We start from the raw sequence: 26557 nt of genomic DNA, 5'->3' as shown, positions 1-26557 counted from the left end.
GCGAATTTTTCCGGTCTCTATTTATAGGGGCATGCGTTTTTTTTTTCACGAAATAATCTGATCGCTCGTTAGACTGCAACAAGGTATACCATTGTTACCTTGTGATTGGCGGCCGTCTGCGAGAGAAGCCATCGCCCTGTTTGGCCGGGCCATTCAGGACGAGTTTGCTTCCGCACTGTATGGCTGTGATTGGTGCGCTGACCTGAAATAAACCCAGCCAACCACGAAACACAGAAAATGCTAAAGAGTTTGAAAATACAGCTGGTCGGAAAAATCTTTTCGCGAAAATTACATGGTCCTAATAATTCGCTGTTTCTGTGACCCTCAGGATAGACTACAAAGTCCTCTGTAGACGCGGAATAAGAACGCCAGTTTACTGGCTGCTAACTTGTGAGTCGTCTAGCCTGGGTCGTCTGTGATTGGATAATTTTTTGGTTGAGGGTTTCTTCATAGGCCCAGAGCCTTCCAGATAAACAGTGAAACACTAGCGAAAGCAGCTCAATGATATTTGAATTTTAGCCTATCGTGAAATGATTTCGCAAATTTTTCCGGTCTCTACGTATAACTAGAACCACGAATATTGCACGGACTCAGTTCACTCAAAGCGAGACCCAACCTGCCCGTACAAAATTAAGTCTTTCAGAGTTCTCATTGGTCGATATAAAAGGCACGTAACTGGGATTATATCCACACTATATATTTTACATGACGAAACAACGAGAACTCTATGTTCAAAGGCTTTATCTTGTGTTCCAATTATGAAAAACTGCATAGCCGCAAAATTTGAGTGCGGGAAATCGCCAACTCTATTCATTTTGCAAAAAAAAAAAAAAAAAAAAAAAAAAAAAAAAAAAAAAAAACACACGAGCACAAGCAAAGCACGCACAATAATTTGTTTTGTAGCCATTATTTTTTTTCCATTCCTACCAAAATAATACAAATTGGCAAAATTCATTCCGATGTATGATATTTGGCCATTATAATCAATACGTAGGGCCATGCATATTTCGCAAAATGATTCTGAGACTAACTGAAAGGTACAACACTGTACCGTCGTCGGTGTTTAGTGATTGGGTTAACTTATCTCAGGAGTCATGTCTACTATTAACACACCAATAACTAGAGCCACGGAATTTTCGCGGATTCATTTAGTCGCAAGTTAGAATGCAAACCTTCACACTCTCGCACTGTGCTCATGATTGGACCGCAGTTATTTGGACACGCCCCTCTACGACCGTGAGCCAACGACGCCCAGCTAGGAGAGAAGTAAGCGAATCAGGTAGTGCCAAATAACAAGGATAAAAATGTTCTCGCTAAGAAATCAACCAATGGGAAAGTAAACATGGGTCGAGCACACCTATAACTTTAAATTCTATCCTGAGGCCAGAGGAATCCGCGAAATTTCCGGGACTCTACCAATAACACTTATTCAGTGCGGAATCAAACGCGTCCTGAGTTGCTCGATCAAGTAAGGTAACGAATTCTCTCGCAGACGTCCGCCAATCACAATACATCACTCCTTAACACACCATTCCATTATTTCTGAACTAAGAATGTTCGTAAATATCTTTTTTTTTTAATTTATGTTTAAGAAATTTATATTCTTTCCTCACATTTAAAGTTTAATTTTTGATGTTGGCATTTCCCAGTCGCACGGCGGGAATATTCCGCGTGCACAGTTGCACCCCCTGGGCGAGCCGTGCAGCCCGCCGACGCGAGGACGTGACCGGGGCGAGGCCGTGGTTCGCTCCCCCGCCGCCAGGCGGCAGCAGCGGCGAGGTGTCGCCGGGCGGGTTTTTAGCAGCGGGCGCGGGGTCGGAGTGGACCAGTCGCCGGCCAGCAGTCTCGCGCGTGTGTTGTGTGTGTGTGCGTGTGTGTGCGCGCGGTGTCTCGCGGCGATGCTGCCGCTGGGCCGGCTGTAGCGGGGGCAGCGCCAACCTCGCGGGCCTCTTGGAGAACACTGCGGCATGGCGTCGCCGGCGCTGGAACTGAGGTTAGTTCGGTTACCCTGCACCGCTGGCCAGGACAACACAAGCTGACATGCCCATAACTAGAGATCGGGAAATTTCGCAGATTCGTCTGGCTTCGGAGTAGAATGTAAGGTAATAGGTGTGCTCAACCCATGTTCTCTTTCCCATTGGTTGATTTCTTAAGCGAGGACATGTCTATCCTTGTTAATCGGCACTACCCGATTCGCCTACTTCTCTCCTAGCTGGGCGTCGTTGGCTCACGGTCTCGGAGGGGCGTGTCCAAACAACTGCGGTCCAATCATGAACACAGTGCGAGAGTGTGGAGGTGTGCATTCTAACTTGCGACTAAATGAATGCGCGAAATTTCCGTGTCTCTACACATAACTAGGGGCAGGCATTTACCCATAAATAGGGACACCTGTATTTCGCGATTTCATTTCATGTCAAGGTATTTCACGAAACGCTGTAGCTTTTTTCTAAGAGTCATGGCAAATTGTGAGGGTGCAGCAGTACGGTGACCACATTCTCATTGGCCCCGTCAAGAGCGGGACGACACCTCTCACCGACCTCAGCCAATAACCACAGGAGAAAAGCTACAGCATTTTGTGAAATACCTTGACACGAAATGTATTCGCGAAATACAGGTAAAGGGAGAGGCGCCACTCCCATAGTAATGATCGTTCGCTTAAATTTGTAAACAAAACCCTTGCGATCATGCCATTTCTTTTCAACTTGACAACGAAAAAATTACAGCCAAATACTCAATAAATGTAGTATAGGCCTACTTTCAGTAAAATTAACTTAATTTAAAACTATTTATAATTAGAATAGAGAAGTAATTTCTAGTACTGTAACAGCAACTTAGATTAACACAATAATAATAACAACTGGACATGTAATAAACTAAAGAGATCAAAACTTGTAATCTATATTTCCCGACGTTGGTGAAATATGGTATGATACAATTTTTAAGGATTCAGTTCGTCCTATCTGCTGTCACCCCCCTGCATTTACCCGCGAATAAACCTGAATGCCTATTAGACTGCAACAAGATATACCCGCAACATACCGTTTATTCCTTGTGATTGGCGGCCGTCAGCGAGAGACGTCGATGACACTCAGTATGCGTTTGCTTCCGCACTGGATTACTGTGATTGGTGTTGTAACAGTAGATATGTGCCTGAAAGAATCTTACCCAATCACGGAACACAGACGATGCCACAGTGTTTTAACTTTTCAGCTGGCTTCGGTTTCTTTTCGCGAAATATGCATGGTCCTAAGAATAACACAACGAGGTTACACCTCATTAGCCCGACATGACTCACACACAACACAGAAGCGGCAGGAATTGTGTTTGCAAGTACTCTACATTTAATTCCGGTTTCCACGCGTGTTTTTGTAAAACATACAAACTTTACTCGAGTGTTTAAGTTATTTTTTAACGCGTATTTATGACCTTTTTTTAAACGAATTCTTCAATTAATGGACTTAAGAACAGAGTATTAAAAAAGGTTAATTAAAAACCAAAATGTAAAATGTTCAGTTTTCTTTTCTAAAGAAAAATCATTACTTAAATTTATGTGGGTAAACGTTTGCTAAAACTCCACTACCTACTTCCCGGGATTTCAGTGTGAATATACGTTTTCTTTTAAAATTCAATTTTAAGAAAATTGACTCATAAAAATTATATAATAACTAAACCGGACCCCCTCATTCACAGAATCCTGGCTACGGCACTGCTTTAAGCTGCTTTTACTATTGGCTTACGGTTCGTCTGGATGAGTCTGGACCAATGACAAATCCACAACAACAACAAAAAAAAGTTTCGAATCGCATTCAAACCTGTCAGCAGCCAAATGCACTGGCGTTATTTATCCGACTATACAGAGCGCTGTGTAGTCTACACTGAAGGTCATCGACCCCATTAAATTTTTCTATGCTCTTGTAGTCTGCAGCAGTGGCGTAGCCAGGATTTGTGTATGGGAGGGGATAAAACGGGGGAGTCCGGGTATCCACCCCCGGAAAAAATTTGGATTTTAAGGTGTAAAATAGTGCTATTTTAGCAGTTTTCGGTACTTAACTTTATATATTGTAATGATAAAAATATTAATGTTTTAATAAAAAAATAGTTTGAGTGATGAAGTAAGAAATTAATTAAAGATATTTTTATCAATCCAAGTGCCTTGTTTACGTCCACTCAAAATCATAAATCACGCTCGAAGCTCGACAATACAAAAAAAAGAATAAAAAGGGTTGGGTTTCGGCAGAACTGATCTATTCCTGGAAACAATTAGCTTTAGCTTGAAGAGTTACATGACACCATGTCGTCTCAATTCTATACACACACAGCGATCCTTACACTTTTGGAAGTCCAGTCAACACCTGCTTATAATTACCGCGCTGGTTAAATACAACAGGTGTAAGATATTTGAAAGTTTGGGACCCGTCACGGCGTCACAACCTTATAGCTTCTGCTCGCGACAGTGGTAGGGGAAGGGAAGGAGAATCGGTAGGGCTCGCTTACTCTTCCCCTCCAGTGCAGCGGCCGGTGATAGCAGTAAGACACCCAGGCTTTTAGCATTGAATATATATTCAATGCTTTTAGCTAACCTGCTTTCAGATAAGAAAAAATAATTGGGGTTAAGGGGGGGGGGGGTTAGAACCCCTTACCCCCCCCCCCTGGCTATGCCCCTAGTCAACAGTGCAGAGTAAATAGCGCTCACTGTTGCCAGGTTGATACTATCCAACTTCTTAACACTAACAATATAATTTTGTACATCATCTTTAATTATAATGAGTTTTAATTTAATATTTTTATTATTACTATTTGTTGAGTTTACTAAACATAAAATAGTGTCAATTGACAGTATTGCATTAGCAGTCAGTCTGAAAGAAAAAAAATAATTTAATGCTTAAAATACATTATTATTTTACAGGAGGCACTATTTGTAGCAGTTGGTTACCATTATTATCAAGGCTTTCCGTTAAATTGTGTGCAATGTTTAAACAAGCCAATTTTTTTAAAACAAAAAATTATAAAATAAATTATAGACAAAAATTTTTGAAACCAAGATGGTGTATTTCAGTTATGTCTCCTTAAATGTAAATATAGAATATTATGTGGTGAACAAGGCCTACAAAAATAAAATATATTTACAAAAAAATTTCATTTGAAAATGTTCCTTTGGAAAATGCAATGTTTGAATACATTTTAAAAATAATTTTAAATTATAAGTAGGGACCGGAAAAATTCGCGGTTTCAATAGCCTTCAGGATAGACTGCACATTCCCCTGTACACTTGGGCAAATAACGCCAGTTCATTGGCTGCTAACTTGTGAGTCGTCTCGACTATACAGAGGACTGTGAATTCCACCCTGAAGGTTAATTAACTCACGAAAGTTTCCAGTCCCTATCCATCAGCTGAGTGTCGTGGGAGACAGTTTTGTTTATACTCTTTCGTTGCTTTTTCTATTGTTTTCTTCTGCTAACTAAAATAGCAATTTCAACTGCAACATCCAATGTTTATTCCATATTTTACAATGAAACGGCACATCCTACAGCGACAGCAACCACAAGATTAATATGTATGGGAAAGACTTCAGTTTAGTCCAAACTGTCACTTCAGACTGTTAGGTCCAAACTGAGCACCTGGTGTGTGATCTGTGTGTGAGCACCTGATCGTGTGGCCTTAATTTAAACCAAACCGTCAGTTCGGACTGAGCAGTCCAAATTGGGAGCAGTACTGATCATGTTTGTGTGTGAGGGGGCGGGACGTTAAACGTTTGCGCTCAATGACGTTTGTCTGGAAGATATGCCTAATCGACGGCTGAATGATCTCCATTGGATCGAGGTTCATCCGAGAGACGCCAAAAACACAGTTGTTTCAGGGGAGCCTTGTGGTGAATATGCCGCGAAGTGATATGCCGCGAAGTGAGTATGAGTTTTTAACTAACACAATTCAGATTGTATTAATTTGCCGTTTTTTTAATATAATGATTAGTAAGATCTGCAAAATTCGCGGATTCATTCGGTGATAGGCTAGAATTCAAACACATATACCTCTTAGATAATTTTACTATTGGCTTACTGTTCATCTGGACGAATCTCAACCAGTTATAAACCCTCAACCACAGAAGGATCGAATCACAGCCAAACCAGCTGAGACGCCTCCAAGTCGGCAGCCAATGAACTTGCGTTATTGTCCCGAGTGTACAGGGGTATGTGCAGTCTATCCTGAAGGCCATCGAAACCGCTAATTTTGCAGGTCTCTAGTTATGGGACAGGCGTGATTATGGGCGTAAATCTAGGGGGGGGGGAGGGGCAATTAAGAAGACCCTCACTGAGGAGGCCCGCTTGTGCTTGCAGAATCGTGACTGTGAAACGGGTTCGATAAAACGTAAACGTCAAAACTATGTTTTATGGAAGTTTACAACTCATTGTTAGAGACCGGAAAAATTCGCGAATTCATTTCTCGACAAGCTAAAATACAAATAGTTATACCTCAGTGCTGCCTCTGCTATTGGCTCACAACTCACCTCGATGATTCTGGGCCAGTGAGAACACCCGACCAAAACTTTTTCGAATCACAGGCTGATACGTTGGGAAGTCTCACAAGACAGCGGCCAATGAGTGGGTGACATTTGACCGAGTGTACGTAGAACTATGGAGATCATCCTGGAGGTCATTGAACACGCGAATTTTTCCGGTCCCTACTTATTGCATACATGCAGGCCGACATATGGACAGTATATAACATACTATCACTCCATCCAGAGATGACCCGTGTCGCTTGAAACCAATGCGCAAAACTCTCTGGACACCCCCCCATCCCCTTCGAATCCTACAGGTTTGCGCCCCCCTGCGAGTGATAGTTGAAGGAATGAGTGGATGAGGAAAACGGGAGTACCCCGAGAAAACCCACCGACACACGGCAACGTGTCAGCCCCGCTGCCCACTTCAGAAACCGCGAGTGTGATCTCACCGGGAATCGAACCGGTACCGTCTCCGTGGAGGTCGAGTGAGCTGACCAATCAGGCGCCGCGGCCCCGCTCCACACTCCAGCCAGTGAACGTGAAAACACATTACTTCCGTGGTTCGCCCTGGAGCAAATAGGCCTACACCATGTTTAAAAAATATAATTTATTTCAACCTCAAGGATAACTTAAGTTTGTAAATTATCGTGGTGAAAAACGTCAGGTCTGCTCATTGTACCATGTTTTTTTTTAAGAAGTCCGTTTTGAGCCTAGACATTTCGTAATAATTAGAGACCGGAAAAATTCGCGGGTTCAATGACCTCCAGGATAGACTCCAATATCCTCTACACGCTCTGGAAAATTCCAACTGTTCATTGGCTGCTGACTTGTGAGTCGTCTCGACTGGGTGGCCTGTGATTCGACACTTCAATGAGTGAGGGTCTCTAATTGGCCCTCAGTCCTCCAGATTAACAGTGGACCAATGGCAGAAGCAGCACTAAAGTATAATTATTTGTATTTTAGCATAACACGAAATGAACCCGCGAATTTTTCAGGTCTCTAGTAATAACGCATTTTTTAAATTTATTTACTCATCCTATTTTTACATGAGGCGAAGTTAAGGAGTGTCCATCGCCTTGTCTTATACGTATTCAAAAATGTCTTTAACGGATTAAAGTAAACATTAAATATAAAACCTAAAAGTGATCTCTTAAGGAAAATGCCTAAACAAAAAAATAGTCCACACTTAAACTACAGGAAAAAATACAATTAATTATTTTTATTATGTGCTCTTATGTTGTCTGATAGCTTACAGAGGAAAAGTACGCAAAATAAAAATAAAATTTAAAAAAAAAATAGTTAAACAAGAACAAATAAATAATTTACCAGAATATAAAACGTATGTAAACCACACAGTGTTACTTTCATAACTAAAAACTATAATTTATTTAACCATAATTAATATTTAATTAGGCTACCTTATCCCATAACACAGTGTTGTTACTTTTATCATGTACGATATTTATTTAATTTAAAAAACTAAGTAACTACTAAAATGACAAATAATGACCTAACCACATAAACAGATGTACGAAATATATTTGTTGCATAGTTCATTCTCTAATAGAAAGAAGCGGCAGGTAATAGTCTTTTTTTTCTTTTCATGACAGGTCTGCCCTTGCAATCGGTCCACAGTATCTGAGGGGAGTGATAAAAAAACTAAACTGACGGAGTATCGAATCACGTGAAACCCAGTTCAGATATGTCGTTAGTATTCAAGCAATGAGCGGAGGACATTTTTTTGCCTGAGCATGTAAAGTAGAAAGTATTATATCCTGCAAGTAGATACATTCTTATTCATGAACATTTCGAGGATTCAGCAAGCTGAACACAGACTTCGCATGTTACCTACTGAGGTTATTACATGTTCTTACAATTTCTTACAAGTTACAACAGTTTACCTGTTGTGTTGTAATAACCTAAGTAGGTAACTCTACCCTGATGATAGCGACTTCAATGTCGACCGAAACGACGGTGATATGTTCGCCTTGGATGCGGCTACAAACCAGAAGCCAAGCTACATAAGAACAAACTATTTGGAATAGAGAATATATCTGGTCTCTGGTAATAAATATTCCTTGTTACGCATAGACAAAGGGACTGGAAAAATTCGCGGGTTCAATGACCTCTGGGCTAGCTTCCAAAATCCTCTGCTTGCTCGGGAAAATACTATCTGTTCATTGGCTGTTAACTTGTGATACGTCTCGACTGGGTAGCCTTGTGATTTGATGATTCTTTGGCTGATGGTCCCTCATTGGCCCAGAGTCCTCTAGTTAAACTGTGAGCCAACAGCATAATCAAGCCAAAGGTACAGGTATTTGAATTTTCACCTACCGCGAAATGAATTCGCGAATTTTTCCGGTCTCTACGCATACGCCTCAAGAATCCATCCAGGAGAGGGAGGCATCTATGCACTTCTCTGCAGGCTGCAGCTGCCTCGCTCGCGATACCCCACCAGACCGCGCCGGAGCCAATCAGAGGGCAGCGTTGCTAATCGCGGGTGACCCCGGCCGTGACCCCGCGGCGGCAATCTGCGACGGTCATTAATCACAATTAATTATCGACCCTTTAATGGAGGGGATCAGTTGTGAAAACGCTCGTTACTTATCAGCCGAACAGCGATATCCTCTGATCTGCTCTGCGTGGCATCAACATGCTGTTAACCTGCGAACTCTCTGCTTCAAGACCAGCGCCTCTAGTCTTCAGCACAAGGCAGACGCTGATGTGAAATGATGCGTAATGAATGATTAGAGACCGGAAAAATTCGCGAATTCATTTCGCGGTAGGTGGAAATTCAAATACCTGTACCTTTGGCTTGATTATGCTGTTGGCTCACAGTTTAACTAGAGGACTCTGGGCCAATGAGGGACCATCAGCCAAAGAATCATCAAATCACAAAGCTACCCAGTAGAGAAGTATCACAAGGTTAACAGCCAATGAACAGATAGTATTTTCCCGAGCAAGCAGAGGATTTTGGAAGCTAGCCCAGAGGTCATTGAACCCACGAATTTTTCCAGTCCCTAGTAATGATACGTATACGCATGTGCGCGCGGTACAAGTTATACTTATGTGGCGTGATTCAAAATTAAACTTAACCAAATATATATATGTAGTTAAAATAAAAAAGGAAGATGTGGTGCAGTTTTAATCTTATTAAAAAGAACCAGTGTATGTCCAAGGATATGTTAAATTATCCCCCTCTCTCCCTTTAGCAAGAACCGTAAAACGCTTGCAATAGCGTGACTGTGAAACGGGTTTGATAAAACGTAAAAGTCAAAACTACGATTTATGGAAGTGTACTGCTTATTGCATGCATGCAGGCCGACATATGGGCAGTATACGACATACAAGCACTCCATCCAGAGATGACTCGTGTCGCTTGAAACCCACGCGCAGAACTCTCTGCTCCATCGACGCCGTTCATGCTCTAGCAAATATCTCTGCTCATAAAATATAAGTAGTGACCGGAAAAATTCGCGGATTCATTTCGCGATACGCTAGAATTTAAATACACACACCTTTAAGCTGCTTTTGCTATTGGCTTATTGTTAATTTGGACGACTCCGGGCCAATGAGAAATCCTCAACCCAGGAAGTGCCGAATCACAGGCAAATCAGTTCAGACGACTCACAAGTCAGCAGCCAATGAACTGGCGTTATCTGCCCGAGTATGCAGAGGACTGTGTATTCTATCCTAAAGGTCATAGAAACTGCAAATTTTTCCAGTCCCTAATTATAAGTACAACTAAAGAAAAAAGGGAAAATTCATATAACTACTAATAGTTGTTGCTTTTAGTTCAACATTAAAAATACATATGAGCATATTAATTATGTTTTTTTTCAATTGTGTTTTTCATGAACAATTCGAATTCGTTTGAAAATAAATCATGTTCTACATTATCTTGCTTTTGAACGCGAAACATGTATCTATGCGCATTGGACGTAGTGCTGTTAAATTTCCGTTGCGTTTCGCGCGCGCATTTCGTCGCATGCAGACATTTCGACCCTGATCGCTTCTGATGACGTATGACTTTCGATGATCAACGTTTGTTTCTGGTGCAGCCGAGACCGTGTAGTCTGTTCTGAAGGTCTGGCGCAGTCGAGACTGCGTGGTATGTCCTGAAGGTCTGGTGCAGCTGAGACCGCGCGGTCTGTCCTGTAGGTCTGGAATAGCCGAGACCGCATGGTCTGACCTGAAGGTCTGGTGCAATCGAGACCGCGTGGTCTGTCCTGAAGGCCTGGTGCAGCTGAGACCGCGCGGTCTGTTCTGTAGGTCTGGAATAGCTGAGACCGCATGGTCTGACCTGAATTTCTGCTGCAATCGAGACCGCGTGGTCTGTCCTGAAGGCCTGGTGCAGCTGAGACCGCGCGGTCTGTCCTGTAGGTCTGGAATAGCTGAGACCGCATGGTCTGACCTGAATTTCTGGTGCAATCGAGACCGCGTGGTCTGTCCTGAAGGCCTGGTGCAGCTGAGACCGCGCGGTCTGTTCTGTAGGTCTGGAATAGCTGAGCCCGCATGGTCTGTCCTGAAGGTCTGGTGCAGTTGAGACCGCGCGGTCTGTCCTGAAGGTCTGGTGCTGCTGAGACCGCGCAGTCTGTCCTGAAGGTCAGGTGCAGCTTAGACCGCGCGGTCTGTCCTGAAGGTCTGGTGCAGTCGAGACCGCGCGGTCTGTTCTAAAGGTCTGGCGCAGCTGAGACCGCGTGGTCTGTCCTGTAGGTCTGGAATAGCCGAGACCGAATGGTCTGACCTGAAGGTCTGGTCAATCGAGACCGCGCGGTCTGTCCTGAAGGTCTGGTGCAGTCGAGACCACGTGGTCTGTCCTGAAGGTCTGGTGCAGCTGTGACTGCGCGGTCTGTTCTGTAGGTCTGGAATAGCTGAGACCGCATGGTCTGACCTGAATTTCTGGTGCAATCGAGACCGCGTGGTCTGTCCTGAAGGTCTGGTGCAGCTGAGACCGCGCGGTCTGTCCTGTAGGTCTGGAATAGCTGAGACCGCATGGTCTGACCTGAATTTCTGGTGCAATCGAGACCACGTGGTCTACCTGAAGGCCTGGTGCAGCTGAGACCGCGCGGTCTGTTCTGTAGGTCTGGAATAGCTGAGACCGCATGGTCTGTCCTGAAGGTCTGGTGCAGTTGAGACCGCGCGGTCTGTCCTGAAAGCCTGGTGCAGCTGACTCCGCGCGGTCTGTCCTGAAGGTCTGGTGCTGCTGAGACCGCGCAGTCTGTCCTGAAGGTCTGGTGCTGCTGAGACCGCGCAGTCTGTCCTGAAGGTCAGGTGCAGCTTAGACCGCGCGGTCTGTCCTGAAGGTCTGGTGCAGTCGAGACCGCGCGGTCTGTTCTAAAGGTCTGGCGCAGCTGAGACCGCGTGGTCTGTCCTGTAGGTCTGGAATAGCCGAGACCGCATGGTCTGACCTGAAGGTCTGGTCAATCGAGACCGCGCGGTCTGTCCTGAAGGTCTGGTGCATTCGAGACCGCGTGGTCTGTCCTGAAGGTCTGGTGCAGCTGAGACCGCGCGGTATGTCCTGAAGGTCCGGTGCACGTGCACCGCGGCCTCGGGACATCGACCGGCATGCCATGCGGCTCGGCTCTCGAGAGCGAAGATGCCTCACGCGGGCCTCCCACGCCCTCCTCCGCAGGGTAAACATCCTGAAGAAGACGGAAAGCCCCGCTGGTGTACCGGAGGAAGGAATGAATAACAAATGGCAGAGGCGCGGTTGGCAACACTGTTGCGGTTACCGCCTCTCCGCGCTCGTCTTTACGAGCTGCCGTAATCGTCGTCGGGGCCACCACGTCTTTCGAGGGCGCTGTCTCGCCGGAGCTATTTCTGCGCGGGTCTTCACATACCAGCACAAGTGGAGATCGGGGGAAAAAAAAATTCGCGGGATTCATTCTGCGATAGGCCGAAATCAAGCTGCTTTTTTTTATTGGCTCACTGTTAGAGACCGGAAAAATTCGCGGATTCAGTTCACGATATGCTATAATCCAAACAACTTAACCTTTATGTTGCTTCTGTGATTGGCTTACAGTTTATCCGAAGGACTTTGAGCCAATGGAAAACCTTCAACCAAAAAAGTATCGAATCGCAAGCGTCCCAGTTGACGGGTGTCACGAGTCAATAGCCAATGAGCAGGTGGCATTCGCCTGAGTGTGTAGGGGGTTGTGGAGTCTATCCTTGAGGTCATCGAAAGCGCGAATTTTTCCAGTCTCTACTTACTGTTCATCTGGACGACTCCGGACCAAAGAGGAACCCTCAACCAAAAGAAGCATCCAAACACAAGTAAGCCAGTTCAGACGACTCACAAGAGTCAGCAGCAGCCAATGAACTGGCGTTATCTCCCCGAGTATACATACAGAGGACTGTATAGTCTATCCTGAAGGTCACTGACACCGTGAATTTTTCCAGGCTTGTTTCTTTAAACCGCGTTTTCGATTCGCGCACAGTTAAAGAGGACTCTTGTGAACAGCCAAAAAACCAGTGTAATTTTCCGAAGCTTGAAGAAGACTTTGGAGTTCATCCTAGAGGTCATTGAGATCACGTTCTTTTTCTCCCAGTCTACCACATTTAGTCAAATTTCCCCGTTAAATGCATATATATCTTCTTAGAATCTCAACAATATTCCTGTTCATTCCATCGTCTTACCGCGTGTGCTTTGTAGTTAGTAAAATTTTGTCACCGTCATGCAATCATACTTTTTTAATCGAATGCGATAATCAATATATTGAGACTGGAACCATTCGCGCATTCGATGACCTCTAGGATAGACTACACAACCCCCTAAATACTCAGGCAAATGCCACCTGCTCATTGGTAGAGACCTGCAAAATTCGCGGTTTCGATAGCCTTCAGGATAGACTGCACATACCCCTGTACATTCGGGCAAATAACGCAAGTTCATTGGCTGCCGACTTGTAAGTCGTCTCAGCTGGTTTGTCTGTGATTCTATCCTTCTTTGGTTGAGGGTTTATAACTGGTTGAGATTCGTCCAGATGAACAGTAAGCCAATAGCAAAATTATCTAAGAGGTATATGTGTTTGAATTCTAGCCTATCACCAAATGAATCCGTGAATATTGCAGGTGTCTACTCATTGGTAGAGACCGGAAAAATTCGCGCTTTCGATGACCTCTAGGATAGACTCCACAATCCCCTACATACTCAGGCTACCTGCTCATTGGCTACTGACTCGTGACACCTGTCAACTGGGACACTTGCGATTCGATACTTATTTGGTCGAAGGTTTTCCATTGGCTTAAAGGCCTTCAGATAAACTTTAAGCCAATCACAGAAGCAATATAAAGGTACAGTTGATTGGATTCTAGCATATCGTGAAATGAATCCGCGAATTTTTCCGGTCTCTACTCATTGGCTATTGGCTCGTGATACCTGTCAACTGGGACGCTTGCGATTCGATCCTTTTTTTGTTGAAGGTTTTTCATTGGCTCAAAGTCCTTCAGATAAACTGTAAGCCAATCACAGTAGCAACATAAAGGTACAGTTGTTTAGATTCTAGCATATCGTGAAGTGAATCCGCGAATTTTTCCGGTCTCTATCAATATATGTTTTATACAAAGTATGTAAGGATAAACAATATTTTCTTGACTAAAACAATTTTTTTTTGTTCAGAAACAGAAACGATAATTAACAATAACGAACTCGTATCATTTCGTATATGCTTGCGTGCCTGAATGATTTATATCTACCAATGAACAGTTGTCAGAGGAACCCAATTTCCGGAAGAAACATTTTTGTAGTTTTAATTAAAATGATACGTGTATAATTAAATATTCTGGTTCCTTGCGTATATTACTGAATCACAGGTTTTTTATTTTTTTATATTTTGTCCTCATGCGTTCCTGAGTCTTTCTTTTTTTACCTTCTACATTTTTCCTTGTTAATTTTGTTTTATTGTTTCGCTTATTTTTTTAATTGCCGTCTACATCTTGGTGCCAATTAATGACCAGTTTTGTGTCAGGTATGAAATGGAAAATATTAATGTTTAGATGCTTAAAAGAATTTTTCAATAAGGTGTATTCAAAACGGCTTCGGATAAAAATCAAACCACATTAATTTTGTGACAGAAAACAGGTGTTAACGCCCGCGACCTGCCGAAGTAAAGTCAGCTGCGGACTGTACGAACACGCCCAGCTGATTGGGCGTTCGCACTAATAAATCACTCCCCCCCACCCGATCATTCTTACACGGTATTTTTAACTCCTTCGCATCGTCAATCAACTCCACCATACACACTCCATGCTGCTTGAGCAGGCCTCAGCCAACCGACATTACACGGAACATCGTTCAGGTTTCTGATTGTGAATTTTCAAATCTGTGATCAACGATCGATTGCTATGTGATGGACACGAGTCGTTGAAGTAACTACAAATGAGGTGTCCGGTTTTGGGCAGCGCATTCCTCTGATTCTTCTGGCACAGCTTGTCAACTGAATTATCATTAGCGACTGGAACAATTTGTAGAGACCTTAAAATTCGCGAATTTATTTCGCGACAGGCTAAAATACAAATAGTTATACCTCAGTGCTGCTTCTGCTATTGGCTCACAACTCACCTGGATGACTCTGGGCCAATGAGAAACACCCAACCAAAGCTTTATCGAATCACAGGCTGCTACGTTGGGACGTCTCACAAGACAGCAGCCAATGAGTGGGTGACATTCGACCGAGTGTACGTAGAACTATGGAGTTCATCCTGGAGGTCGTTTAACCCGCGAATTTTTCCTGTCTCTAACAATTTGTGGGTTCAGTGACTTCGATGATAGACTGAACAGTGAGTGCTCTGTGCACAAGGGAAAATGTCGCCTGTTCATTGGTTCGGTTGATGGTTTCTCATTGGCCCAAAGTCCTCAAGGCGAATTGTTAGCAGAAGCATAAAACAAAGTAATTAGTAGCTATTTTTACTTAAGCCTTGCCCGAAAAGAATCCAAGAATTATTTTCAGTCTGTAATTGTCAGCAGTTCTGATCTGAAATTACAGTTCCCTATCTGGAGGGGAGTTTCAGCCCGGGATGAGCCACACTGTTAGAAATGACAATGCATTTGCAGACTTTTCAATGAAGAAAATCACCTCAAATAAACAAATAGTTACTACTTATTAGTTATTTCGTATAACTAAATCTTCGTGTAGTAGTATATAATAGTATGTCCTGGCACAGGGTTCAGGGTGAAGTGCCGAGGTGCCGACCGCCATCTTGGATTGTGACGTCACGGCGGCCATCTTGGATGGCTTTGACTTTGACCTTAGAAATTTGCCCAAAATTCGCCAAAATTTCCAGTTTTTTTTTGGAAAAATATTCCGCACAAAAAATCTCAAAAAATTTGAAAAATAAAACAATTCTCTTTTCGAGGGAAACATTCCAGTTTCGAAATAAAATTTCCCGTTTTTATTCCAGAAAAATACCAGCGGCTAGAAATGTCTATATATAAGCTTAAGCATCCATGTCTACAGCCTCCGATAAGCCTCTGACATTATCATGGATTGTGACGTCACCGTTGCAATTTCCGTTACGTCCGCTATCTTGAAAATCTATATTTATTATCCAATTTTAATGAAAAAAACTTTAAAATTTATAAAAAATTCAATTAATAAAATTTTAATAAAATATATTAAAAAACAAATGTTCCAATTCCATTATGGCCGCCATCTTGAAAATACGTAATTTGTATGTTAGAAAATTGGGAACAAGTTTAAAATACATTAAAAAATTAATCAATCAATATAATAAGAAAATTATTTTTAAAAAAAATTATAAAACAAATGTACACTTATATGGAGCTATAAGTCCTCGGTTCGAACCCGATATTTTTAAAAAAAATTATAAAACAAATGTACACTTATATGGAGCTATGAGTCCTCGGTTCGAACCCGATGAGCTCCACAGAAGCTATCGGCAGACTGACTTCCCACCACTTATGTCAAGGTATATTTATCGTCAGCTAGTATGACATCATGTCCGCCATCTTGGAAATCTTTATTTATTATCCAATTTTAATTTAAAAAAATAAAATTTATAAAAAAAAATATTTTTTAATGAAAAATCTTCAAAAAACACCGTTACACATATCATTACGACCACCATATTAAATTCTAGAAATTTGACATATTTTGTTATGCCCGCCATCTTGGATGACTATGACATCATCGCTTCACTTTATGTTATGTCCACCATATTGGATTCTAGAATTGCACTTTTCTTTATGGCCACCATCTTGAAAACCATAATTTTTATGCTAGAAATTTGGAAAAACATTTCAAAAATTATAATAAAAAATTATATTTAAAAAACGCACTTACGCCTTGCAGTCCTCTGTTCAAAACTGGTAAGAGCAAAACTAAAAAAAAAATCGTCTACAGATCCTTCCTCCACGATAGCCGCAGGGAGACTAACCTCCCACCACCAATACCAAGGTATATATCGTCAGCTGGTATGACGTCATGTCCACCATCTTGTCTTCGTCTGCTGGAAGCCACCATCTTGTTTTCGTCTGCTAGAGTGCACTGACATCGTGTTAGTTTAATTCTTACCCGCTAGAGTGTAGTAATAATTTATTATTACTGTGCCACCCGCCATCTTGTCATTTGGGCGCCATCTTGGAATTGTGTAATTATGTAGCTAGAAATCCGGGAAAAACTCCAAAAGTCACCAAAAAAAATTGTAATCTATTTACAGATTGATTAGATCAGTTCCTGTCCTTTGTTCGATACTTGAACGAAGCAATAGTTTTTAATTTTATGTAAAAATATCAATTTCATTAAATCATGTTCAAAATTATTAAAGAGACTTAAAATCCTCTACTACCAGCCTTCAGTAAGCTTTTATGACCACCATCTTGGTAATTTGCCATAATTAACCTAGAAATTCGGGGAAAAGTTCAAAATTCATTAAAAAAAATGACTCATTAATTTTATATTGACTCGAAACGTGGTTCGATCCCTGGACGATATAAAATTAATTTAATGTAACATCAATTTAGTATAATAGTGACAGGTTCGAGAAATAAAAATTGCAATTTATTTTACAAGCGTAATATTTATTACTTAATTTATATTCTACTACAGGATCACCTGCGAAGGTTAGTAATAGTAGTTGGAAATAGGGGGTTCAAGCACAGGCGGAGGAGCCAGGAGCCCGCCATCTTGGATGACGTCATCGGCGGCCATCTTGGATGACGTCATCGGCGGCCATCTTGGATGACGTCATCATGACCTTTGACCTTGACCTTTGACCTTGCAAATCTATGCTAATCTATGCCAATCTATGCCAATCTACGCTAATCTATGCCAATCTATGCCAATCTATGCTAATCTATGCCAATCTATGCTAATCTATGCCAATCTATGCTAATCCGTATGCTAATCTATGCTAATCTGTATGCTAATCCATGCTAATCTGTATGCCAATCCATGCTAATCCATCCGCCATTTTGTATTTCTAGAAATTTCCACCAACTTCGAATCGTGACGTCACCGTTGCACTTTGTGTCACGGACGCCATCTTGGATTCGAATTTTTTTTTCGAACTTTTGAAATTCGATGTAAACATCAACCACCATCTTGTTTCGTCTGCTGGTGGCCGCCATCTTGTTTTCGTCTGCTGGTGGCTGCCATCTTGTTTTCGTCTGCTGGAGGCAGCCATCTTGTGACGTCATATAGTTCTGTTGGTCGCCACCAGAGAGCAGCAGGGATTATTTTATTTTTTTTCTTTAACTAAAATAATTTCAGTGCCGAGGCTGGGATTCGATCCATGGGACGTGAAAACGTCCAGGATGTCGTGGTTACGAGGCGGACACCTTGACCACTAGACCACGAGACCAATTGGGATATGGTGGAATAAATAATCTATATATGCCACGTACTGACGTCAAGTTTTATGATAAAAGGGGGGAGGGTGTCTTTGCCTTCCCAAATGCATGAAATTCAAATTATTATTATACCATCGCCATCTTTAATTCCAGCACAGACTACCAGATGGCGCCAAATTCAAAATATTAGTTAGGGAGTCGGCAGGCAGGTGTCGCATGCCGCCATCTGGGTTCTCAAGTTGGCTGGTAGATGTCGCTAGTATCGCGCGCCAAATTCAAAAATTAGTTGCCAGAGGCGCCGCCATCTTGGTTCTCAAGTTGGCTGGTAGATGGCGCCACCGTCACCATATTTTAGTTCATACAATCGATACCAGATGACGCCACCATCGCCATCTTTAGTTCCTAGTGTTGCTACCAGAGTGTGCCACCGTCGCCATCTTTAATTCTTAAAGTTACCGCCGGAGCGCGCCACCATCGCCATCTTTAATTCCTAAAGTCGCTACCGGATGGCACCACTGTCGGCCATCTTTAATTCAAGGTATTGTCGCCGGATGGTGCCAAGTTTGAATTTAAAAACCTACAAGTGTTATGCAATGTGTAACCAGTCGAGATAAGTTTGGAACCTGTAGCCATATTATTATTATTATTTATTAATGTATGTTTATTAAATATGATAGAGTATTTATAAAATATTGGTGTTGTGTAGAGTCTCTCTCTCTTCTTCTCGTAGTGGCAGACAGTTGTAGCAATTGTAGTCAGTTTGGAACCACTATACTACATCTCGACACTACTTAGAAATTATGCCTCCACTATTTTACCCGGACTTGGCACCGGGCAAGCATGGAACCAGAGGAGTAATGCAAGGGAATGGCTTTTCATTTGTTTGTAACAAACAAACCATCCATCCGATTACATTATCCCAAGTGCCATGCCTGGCTGTGTTACCCCCCCACGAAGCTGAAAAATGAAAACAATTCCCATAAGAACACAAGGGGAGGGTAAATATGTGCAAACATTGAGGGAAAAATAACCATCGCTGAAACATACTTCCCAGCATTAATTACAACAAAAGATGACAGCAAAGAGGACGGGGAAGAGAAGGCCTAAATAAAAAATGTATAAATACATGTGATAAGCCTCCATTACCCAACGTAGCCATGGGGTAGCGTATGTATACCATCATCCTGGATAACTCTTTTGTTATCTGTCCAAGTAAGTGCTAGTTTGTTGGTGCACTCGGAATAGATATCATGGTGGTAGGAGCGTATAGATCGCACTTTTACACGCAATGTAGACTCCTGGTGTAGTGTACGTAGGTAGTCCTCAAAAGTGATTCGGTTTTTAATCACAGACCTTTGCACACCTTTGGCCTTCTTGGTTACAATGTCACTGCACTTTAGGGCGTACAGCTTAGCCCTCAAGCCGATAAATTCTGTCATGGGTCGGCCACAGCACTCATCTTTGAATTTCCCGATTACTTTAGAATTGGTCGCAGAGTGCAGGACATGGTTGGTAGGGTAACCACTCATGTCAAAGTGGTCTAACAGTGCATGGTCAGACTGCAAATCAGAGTAGAAATCATGAGTATCAATCTGATAAATAAAGCTGTCTGTATCCATGTAGGCTAGCTCAAGCCTATCATTATACCTGGGTTTCATCACATCATAATGGAAGTGGTACATCAAAGTCTTGGAGAGGTCAAGAACGGCAAATCCAACATATATTGGCTTGTCGAACATTATTTTCTCGTGCTGAAGGTGCACCAGTGCCAGACTCTGATCATAGACTGTGTAGTCTTTGAAGGTGGGGCGAGCCACAAGCTTGCGGAGGCGCTCTTCACAGCACACCAGCTCCATTACTTGCCTCTTACGTTTCGCCTCCATCAATTTCCCAAAAGTAGCATTATTAGCTAGTTTGAAAAAGTCTTTCTCAAAGTCGTTCTGTGCGGCTTGTCGTTTTCCAGTGTTCAATGCTATGTATGGCTGCAACCATGCTGACTGACGAAAATGTAGGACTCTATGGATATGAGTTAGGCGGAGACCGTGGGAAATTGCTTGTTTGAGGTTAATGTAATGGATAACGTAGTGGGATTTGTTGGAGAGAGTGGTGAGAAGTTTAGATTGGGTAGAATTGGGAGGACACTCATTCCTAGGAAGGAAGGGTAGATCCCGGTGGGACGGATGTAATTCTACTGGATACTCGACGTCACACTCCACAATGTAGCCAATATCACTATCATCAGGTATGCTGGTAAAATCAATGTTCGTATCATTGCTCCACTGAAAGTCACTGTGTGGTAGAGGGCAAGACATGGCCCAACCGTACAAATTGTTGGCATCTAGGTATGCAAGAGACGATGAAGGTTTGGTGGGGTTGTGTGTCTCAGGTGCATAGGCATTGTTTGCCACGCAGTGCCTTTTCATGCACTGTGCCACCCCACCTCGGATGCCTGACTCAACAAATAAATGCATGTCATAATCTGTGAGCAGGTCCAACCGAACTTGGGTAGTCTTGAGCATGGCATCAAAAGTAAATCCTGGTGCACTGACGTAATGCGCACAATCTAGACCATACGTGTCAAGACAAAGGCTGCGGAAGCTCTCGAAAACATCACATAAGATCAAAACATCTGACTTTAGGTATACATCGCTATACTCCCCCAATGTCGAGCAATGAAAGGCATCCCAGACGGTGTGTGCATGAACATAATCCTCATCGCTAATGGTAGAGTCGGTGAGAATGTTAAAGAAAGCCTCCTTGGGCGGTAGCTGTTGTTCGTCCAGACGTTCCCAGGAATCAATGTGATCATATGGGAATACTCCCTTCCGCATGACGAGCGACACACAGGTGGGATCGAAAAACTTCATGGTGGTGACAAACTGTGCTGGTGGTAGGTTATGTGCTAGTGTAGACAGGGAGCATGTCATGAATCTAAGTGTGTCAATGAACTGGACTGAGAACCTATCACCAAGCTTCTTCGAGAATGTTATCATTTTCTCTTCACTGTGTGGTATGATGAAGATCTCCTTAGTGTCATACCCAAGCTGCTTGACAATAAAGTGCTGGTCGTAGCCGAGATTATGGAAGAAGAATACTAGCTTCTTTGGTCTACGACGCAACATGTTACAGCCATTACAGGAAGGTCCAATGTAATTTCCTGTAAAATGATCATGATCCTTCACCCTATAGTTTGATGCAGTGAAGGGTTTGTGGCAGTAGCAGCATTGTGCTGCATGGTTGAAGGTAATGTACTGGGTCCGTGTCAGAGGTGTCATTGGGATGGAGGTAGCATATATATCCTTCACTTTGTTCCCAATTTCAACTATATCCTCCATGAACCTACTCGCAGCATCCACACCTCGGTATATAATCGGTTCCTGTGGCAGGTTTGCTGTAAGGTGTGTGGGTATACGAGCATTGTCCACCTTGATGTATATACCATAGCTATATGGCTCATGCTTCTGGTACTTCTCTGTGTATGCTATATTGGGGTCATGCTGACATGAGTCCACCTTGGTTAGCATGGCCTCGAAGTCTGCATACACAACTATAGGCAGTTTACCCATGTGGTGGAAGTTGGTGAATTCCAGCCTGGGTGGGTTTCCATCCTTGTCTGGAAGCGGCATTTCAACACGCACAGGTGCATGAGGAACACAGTACCTCCTATGTTGTTCCAGGCACTGTTGTCCCGTCATTCCAGTCACTCGGAGTTGATCATCAAATGATTTGAAGCATCTCTTACATATATATATTCTTTCATTGTGATTGGTTACCTGAGACCGTATCAGCCGTGAAAAGTCCGTTATGAGGCAGTAGTGCTTGTGATCGACATCGGATATTAGCAGAAGATCGAAATGCTGCTGCTTCTCTTCATCAACAACCCGAATTGGGACCACCTTATTCTCTTCACCGAGAGTATAGACATTAACTGACACGGTTGGGTTGTGTCGCTCAAAGACATTAATCTGTTTGACTGGTGTAGGGAAATCAAGTCCGTCAAAGTTAAATTGTGTCTCCAGGTTCAGGTATCGTTGGTCAACTCGACACACATTAAATCCCCCAACAAACTTGGAGATAATGGCCCACTTGAAACATTCTTGATCTTCGTTCTGGGGATTAAGTACAGCATGTTTGATAGCAATCGATGGTGGCAGAGGCAGATAGGAAGATGCACGCAGTGGGTCGAGCTTGCTGACACGAAGTTGTATGCACTTCACTGACGTCAGCGACCAGCCAGAACCTTTGCTCATGTACTCGTCCTCCTCCTTACAGATGTTCAAAATACTATTTCGAACAGCTATAGCAACATCATCTACATTGTATAGAGGGATGTTGGGGGTCTTGAAGGCACGCAGGTCTGCACTGTCGTCGAATGGTGCTGGTTTTGCATAATTGCACTCGAGCCACATATTAAATTTTACGGCCCCAGTTGCCTCTACAATCTCAGTTAGCTGCGCAACTATTCTATCCTCCATCGTCTCAAGATATGTACAGATATCCAATGAACGGTCGAAATTGTTCCCGGCTACGAAGGTGCGCAAACTACCACTGAATGCACGAGCCACTTCAACGAAATCATTATTATTATTAATATCTTCTGGCTCAATGGTTGATGTGGCCTGGGATGTTGAGGTATTAGGCAACACCATGGGTTGAACTGCTCTAGAAGTAGAGGCTTGCTGCTCATCACTCACAAGCATTGTGCACCGAGTCGGGAGAGCTGGAGTCGTCGCCGCAGACCCACGACATACCAAGCGGTGTGCTGCTAAATTGTCGCGCCGGGCAAAAACATTTCCGCACTTATCACAAAGAGCATTAACTGCTCGAGCCTGGTTTCCAGTACAGGAATCCTCATGCCTACGAGCATCGAAGGTCCTCGTAAACTGCCTGTAGCAGTACCGACAATGCTTGCTGCGAGATGTATGTGTGCCGGTACAGATCTTCAAATGGCGCTGTAGGTTACCCCAACGAGCAAATGTAGTGCCGCATTTCTCGCAGAGGTGCATTTCTAGGTTAGGTGCGTCTGCACACTGTCGTTCATGACGTAAGGCATTTTTCCAGGCCGTAAATAACTTCTTGCAAAAGCGACAACTAGGACCCATCGCGCCTACCCCTGAACTAACTGAAATATCAGCAGACGTGGATGATGATGATGATGATGATGCTATATCTCTTGCTATCAGCTCCGGATCCTGCAGAGAAGCCTCGATGCGGTTCGACGGAGAAGTAGATACCTACCAACGAAATACTAGTTAAAATACTATTTCGAAGAATAACCAGCAGTCACTTGCATAAAAACAGATGAAAGTGTATAAGCAGGACCACCAACTTGTTAAAAAAAATTTTATGTATTACTGAGAACTTGACAAAAAAAAAATGTGTCAACAGTTTGAAGCTGTAATATTTCCTGTGTAAACATAAGCAGGTCACACTAGCTTTATAATAATTAATTGTACTGGTAGGAAATGTGTGTACTAGCCGACGAGACTCTAACAGACCGTCTACCGCTACGTGATACAGTGCTAGGTATCGTGCGTGAAAAAACTTTATTCATTAAGAATATATTTGTAATGAAATACGCAGCAAATGTAAATAACGAGTTAACAAAAATATAAATAATATTTATGATTTAATAAGGTATGGGACTCAGTAATATCGTGCGCGATGTAAGGAAATGGACTCGCAGTGCATATATAATTTCACGTAGCTCTGCGCTGGGTCAGAGCACTAATGGAAACCTTTCAGAAGGTATGTTGAAGCTCCCCCCCTCCCCCCACCACCACCTCTCTTACACCACTCTCTTCAGACAGGCGGCGCGCGCTTCATGACAGTCTGAGTCGTGTCCCGACATGTCTCGAGCACCCTATGCTGTCAGGGGAGCATTTACGTATAATGAAAGGAAGTAGCTCTGCTGTTTTATTGCTGGAATACTAGACATACTTACACTGATATTTAAAATAAAAACATAATCTATATAAATTAATGTATCGCTGCTCATAGCATAGTGTGCTGCCATATGATTTCAGCATAAGTACAACAAGAAAAATATTACTTCCTAATGTGGTCCCTACATTGTTCCCAGGGTATCGTAAATGGTTTCATGGCTACAACTGCATGTGACACTACATAAAATAACAATCACAAGTGTAATACTTTTTACAAGTATGTGTAGGCTTCTGACTGTGGCGGACTGAAGGCTCGTGCCTGCAGTAGGACGTTAACACAGACTACGTATGCATCAGTTGAGACGTGATAAAATTACAGGTTACATCAGCTGAGGCGAGGTCAAAGACTTGTCCGTACCCTATAGCATAGGACCGATGCCTGAGAGCAGCGGTATATATGTAAGCCGCTAGGATATTACAGTACATTATGTAGACGTCAACTACCACTCAAGTCAAAAATGTGTTTAATAAATACGAAAATAACTATTCTATGGTCAAAAATGTGTTTAATAAATACGAAAATAACTATTCTATGTGAAAATACACTAGTATGAAAATCCATATTACTCATGCTAGAGAATAAAACTGTGTAAGGACATGCACAATAAATTATAAAAACTAATAATGAGCCTACTAGTGTTACATTGGAAATAATTATTTAAAATAAATACATCTTAATTTGTGGCTTGTCAGAATAAATAAAGTCATCGGTCCCCCCGAGCATGTCTGGCATTTGGTTCAGTCAGGGAAAGAGGACTGAGCATGGTTGCTTACGAGATTATGGCTCGCAGACAATAATGCATGCGATACTAGAATTGCACTTGGACGTAACGTATACAGTAAATGTGACTATGAAAGATTTCAATATATAGACATAGTGAACAACTTTTTTTTTGTAATAACATAAAACTGGACGAGATGGGTATCGAACCGCGCACTCCAGACTACGGAGCGCCATGTCTACCAGATAGGAGCACAACACTGTAGCTACGAGTTGCAGAGGGGATCAATGTAAACAGTTTACAACTAACCTACAGACGTGTTAGGAATAAAGCATAAGCGTGCACGATTTGTGTTGGATTTCACCAGTGTGCTTCTACTTATTCTTGAGACGGTAATTCTCCGTAAAGTTTTTTAGATATTAGCCACCACGACACTCGTGATTTGATGTGTGTTGGTATATATCGTAACAAAACTAGTAGATACATGGTTTTTGCAAAAAGAGGAAATTAACTCTCGCTAATGAATTATTTTTAGGAAATATGTTTCAATTTTAAAATATCTGAATGCACCTGAATATATAAGCTAATATAGAATGCAGATCGATGCCTATAGTGTTATCGAAAGGTTGTAGATTTTTAGAGCCGAATAATCTGACTCATCGTAATGATTGCTAGACATTCAAAATGTTTTTAATTTTGAGTTAAATTTAAAATCTAGATGCTTGTTGACGCCACAGTACAGACGTTAACAATATAGATTATTTTTAACTACTGCTTTTGCTTCTTGTAAAATAAATAAGTAGTTGCAAACGAATTTAGTTATTACTATAAGCCGTTAATCTTCAGCCGCGAATAGTGTTACTTCACAACTAATGAAATGCACGAATGACAATACTTTAATATTAATGTGACATGGATCTGAACAATGCACTGTTATACTAATATTTCTTTTATAAACGGGGAGCGGGCATCTTACCTCAGCGGTGAACTGAAGACGTGGACTAGTGGACTGGTAGAACTCGATCATGAAGGCACGATACAAATGGTTGGAGTTGCGCTCGCTCGAGTATATAAAGGATTTCTGTGTGTGACGTCAGTGAGGTCATGGACGAGTCACTAGGGTGGGTTCACACCTGAACGTTCATTTGATGTGTTAGCTTTTAAAAAAAATCGAGTAAATTTATACTGGTTTCCAACACAGGTTCTAAAGATGATGACTGTTTATAAATATATATTTTTAAAAACATTAATTTTTTTTTATATGTTTAGTGGTTTAATTTTTAGTATTAATGCATACCAGTAGTTTCATACATTATAAACTAATGGTATGCATTATTGAACTTCCTTTAGACATGCGTATTACAAAATTAATTTCGGATTTGTTGGGTCTGTTCATTACGAAGGACCTCGCATGAAACCACCTTAAGACTGACCCGTCTCCCACAGGCAGTCAACAAAATTCCTTACCCCGGAAATACTTTTTCCGTCCGGTCGCTGGCCTGGCATGCTGCTCCGAACCGTTGACCTCAACCTGCGTTTCAAAGCATGCACTATTTGCTTTAGGGATTTTTACAC

At 42.4% G+C, this 26557-nt stretch overlaps 1 protein-coding gene across 1 annotated transcript in view; it reads left to right on the top strand.

Moving 5' to 3' along the window:
* The first annotated feature begins 1843 nt into the window (after positions 1–1843).
* LOC134528570 (collagen alpha-1(IX) chain-like) overlaps positions 1844–26557 on the top strand; it is a 317857-nt gene continuing 293143 nt past the window's right edge. Inside the window, exon 1 of the mRNA XM_063362313.1 lies at positions 1844–1993. Within this exon, the coding sequence (XP_063218383.1) occupies positions 1968–1993 (26 nt within the window). The 5' untranslated portion in view covers positions 1844–1967. The remainder of the gene's footprint in view (positions 1994–26557) is intronic.

The sequence above is a fragment of the Bacillus rossius genome, chromosome 1 (genome assembly GCF_032445375.1).
Source record: "Bacillus rossius redtenbacheri isolate Brsri chromosome 1, Brsri_v3, whole genome shotgun sequence".
NCBI classification, from domain to species: Eukaryota; Metazoa; Arthropoda; class Insecta; order Phasmatodea; family Bacillidae; genus Bacillus; species Bacillus rossius.
The sequence above is the reverse complement of the archived record's forward strand: the minus strand, read 5'-3'. Positions and strand labels throughout refer to the sequence as shown.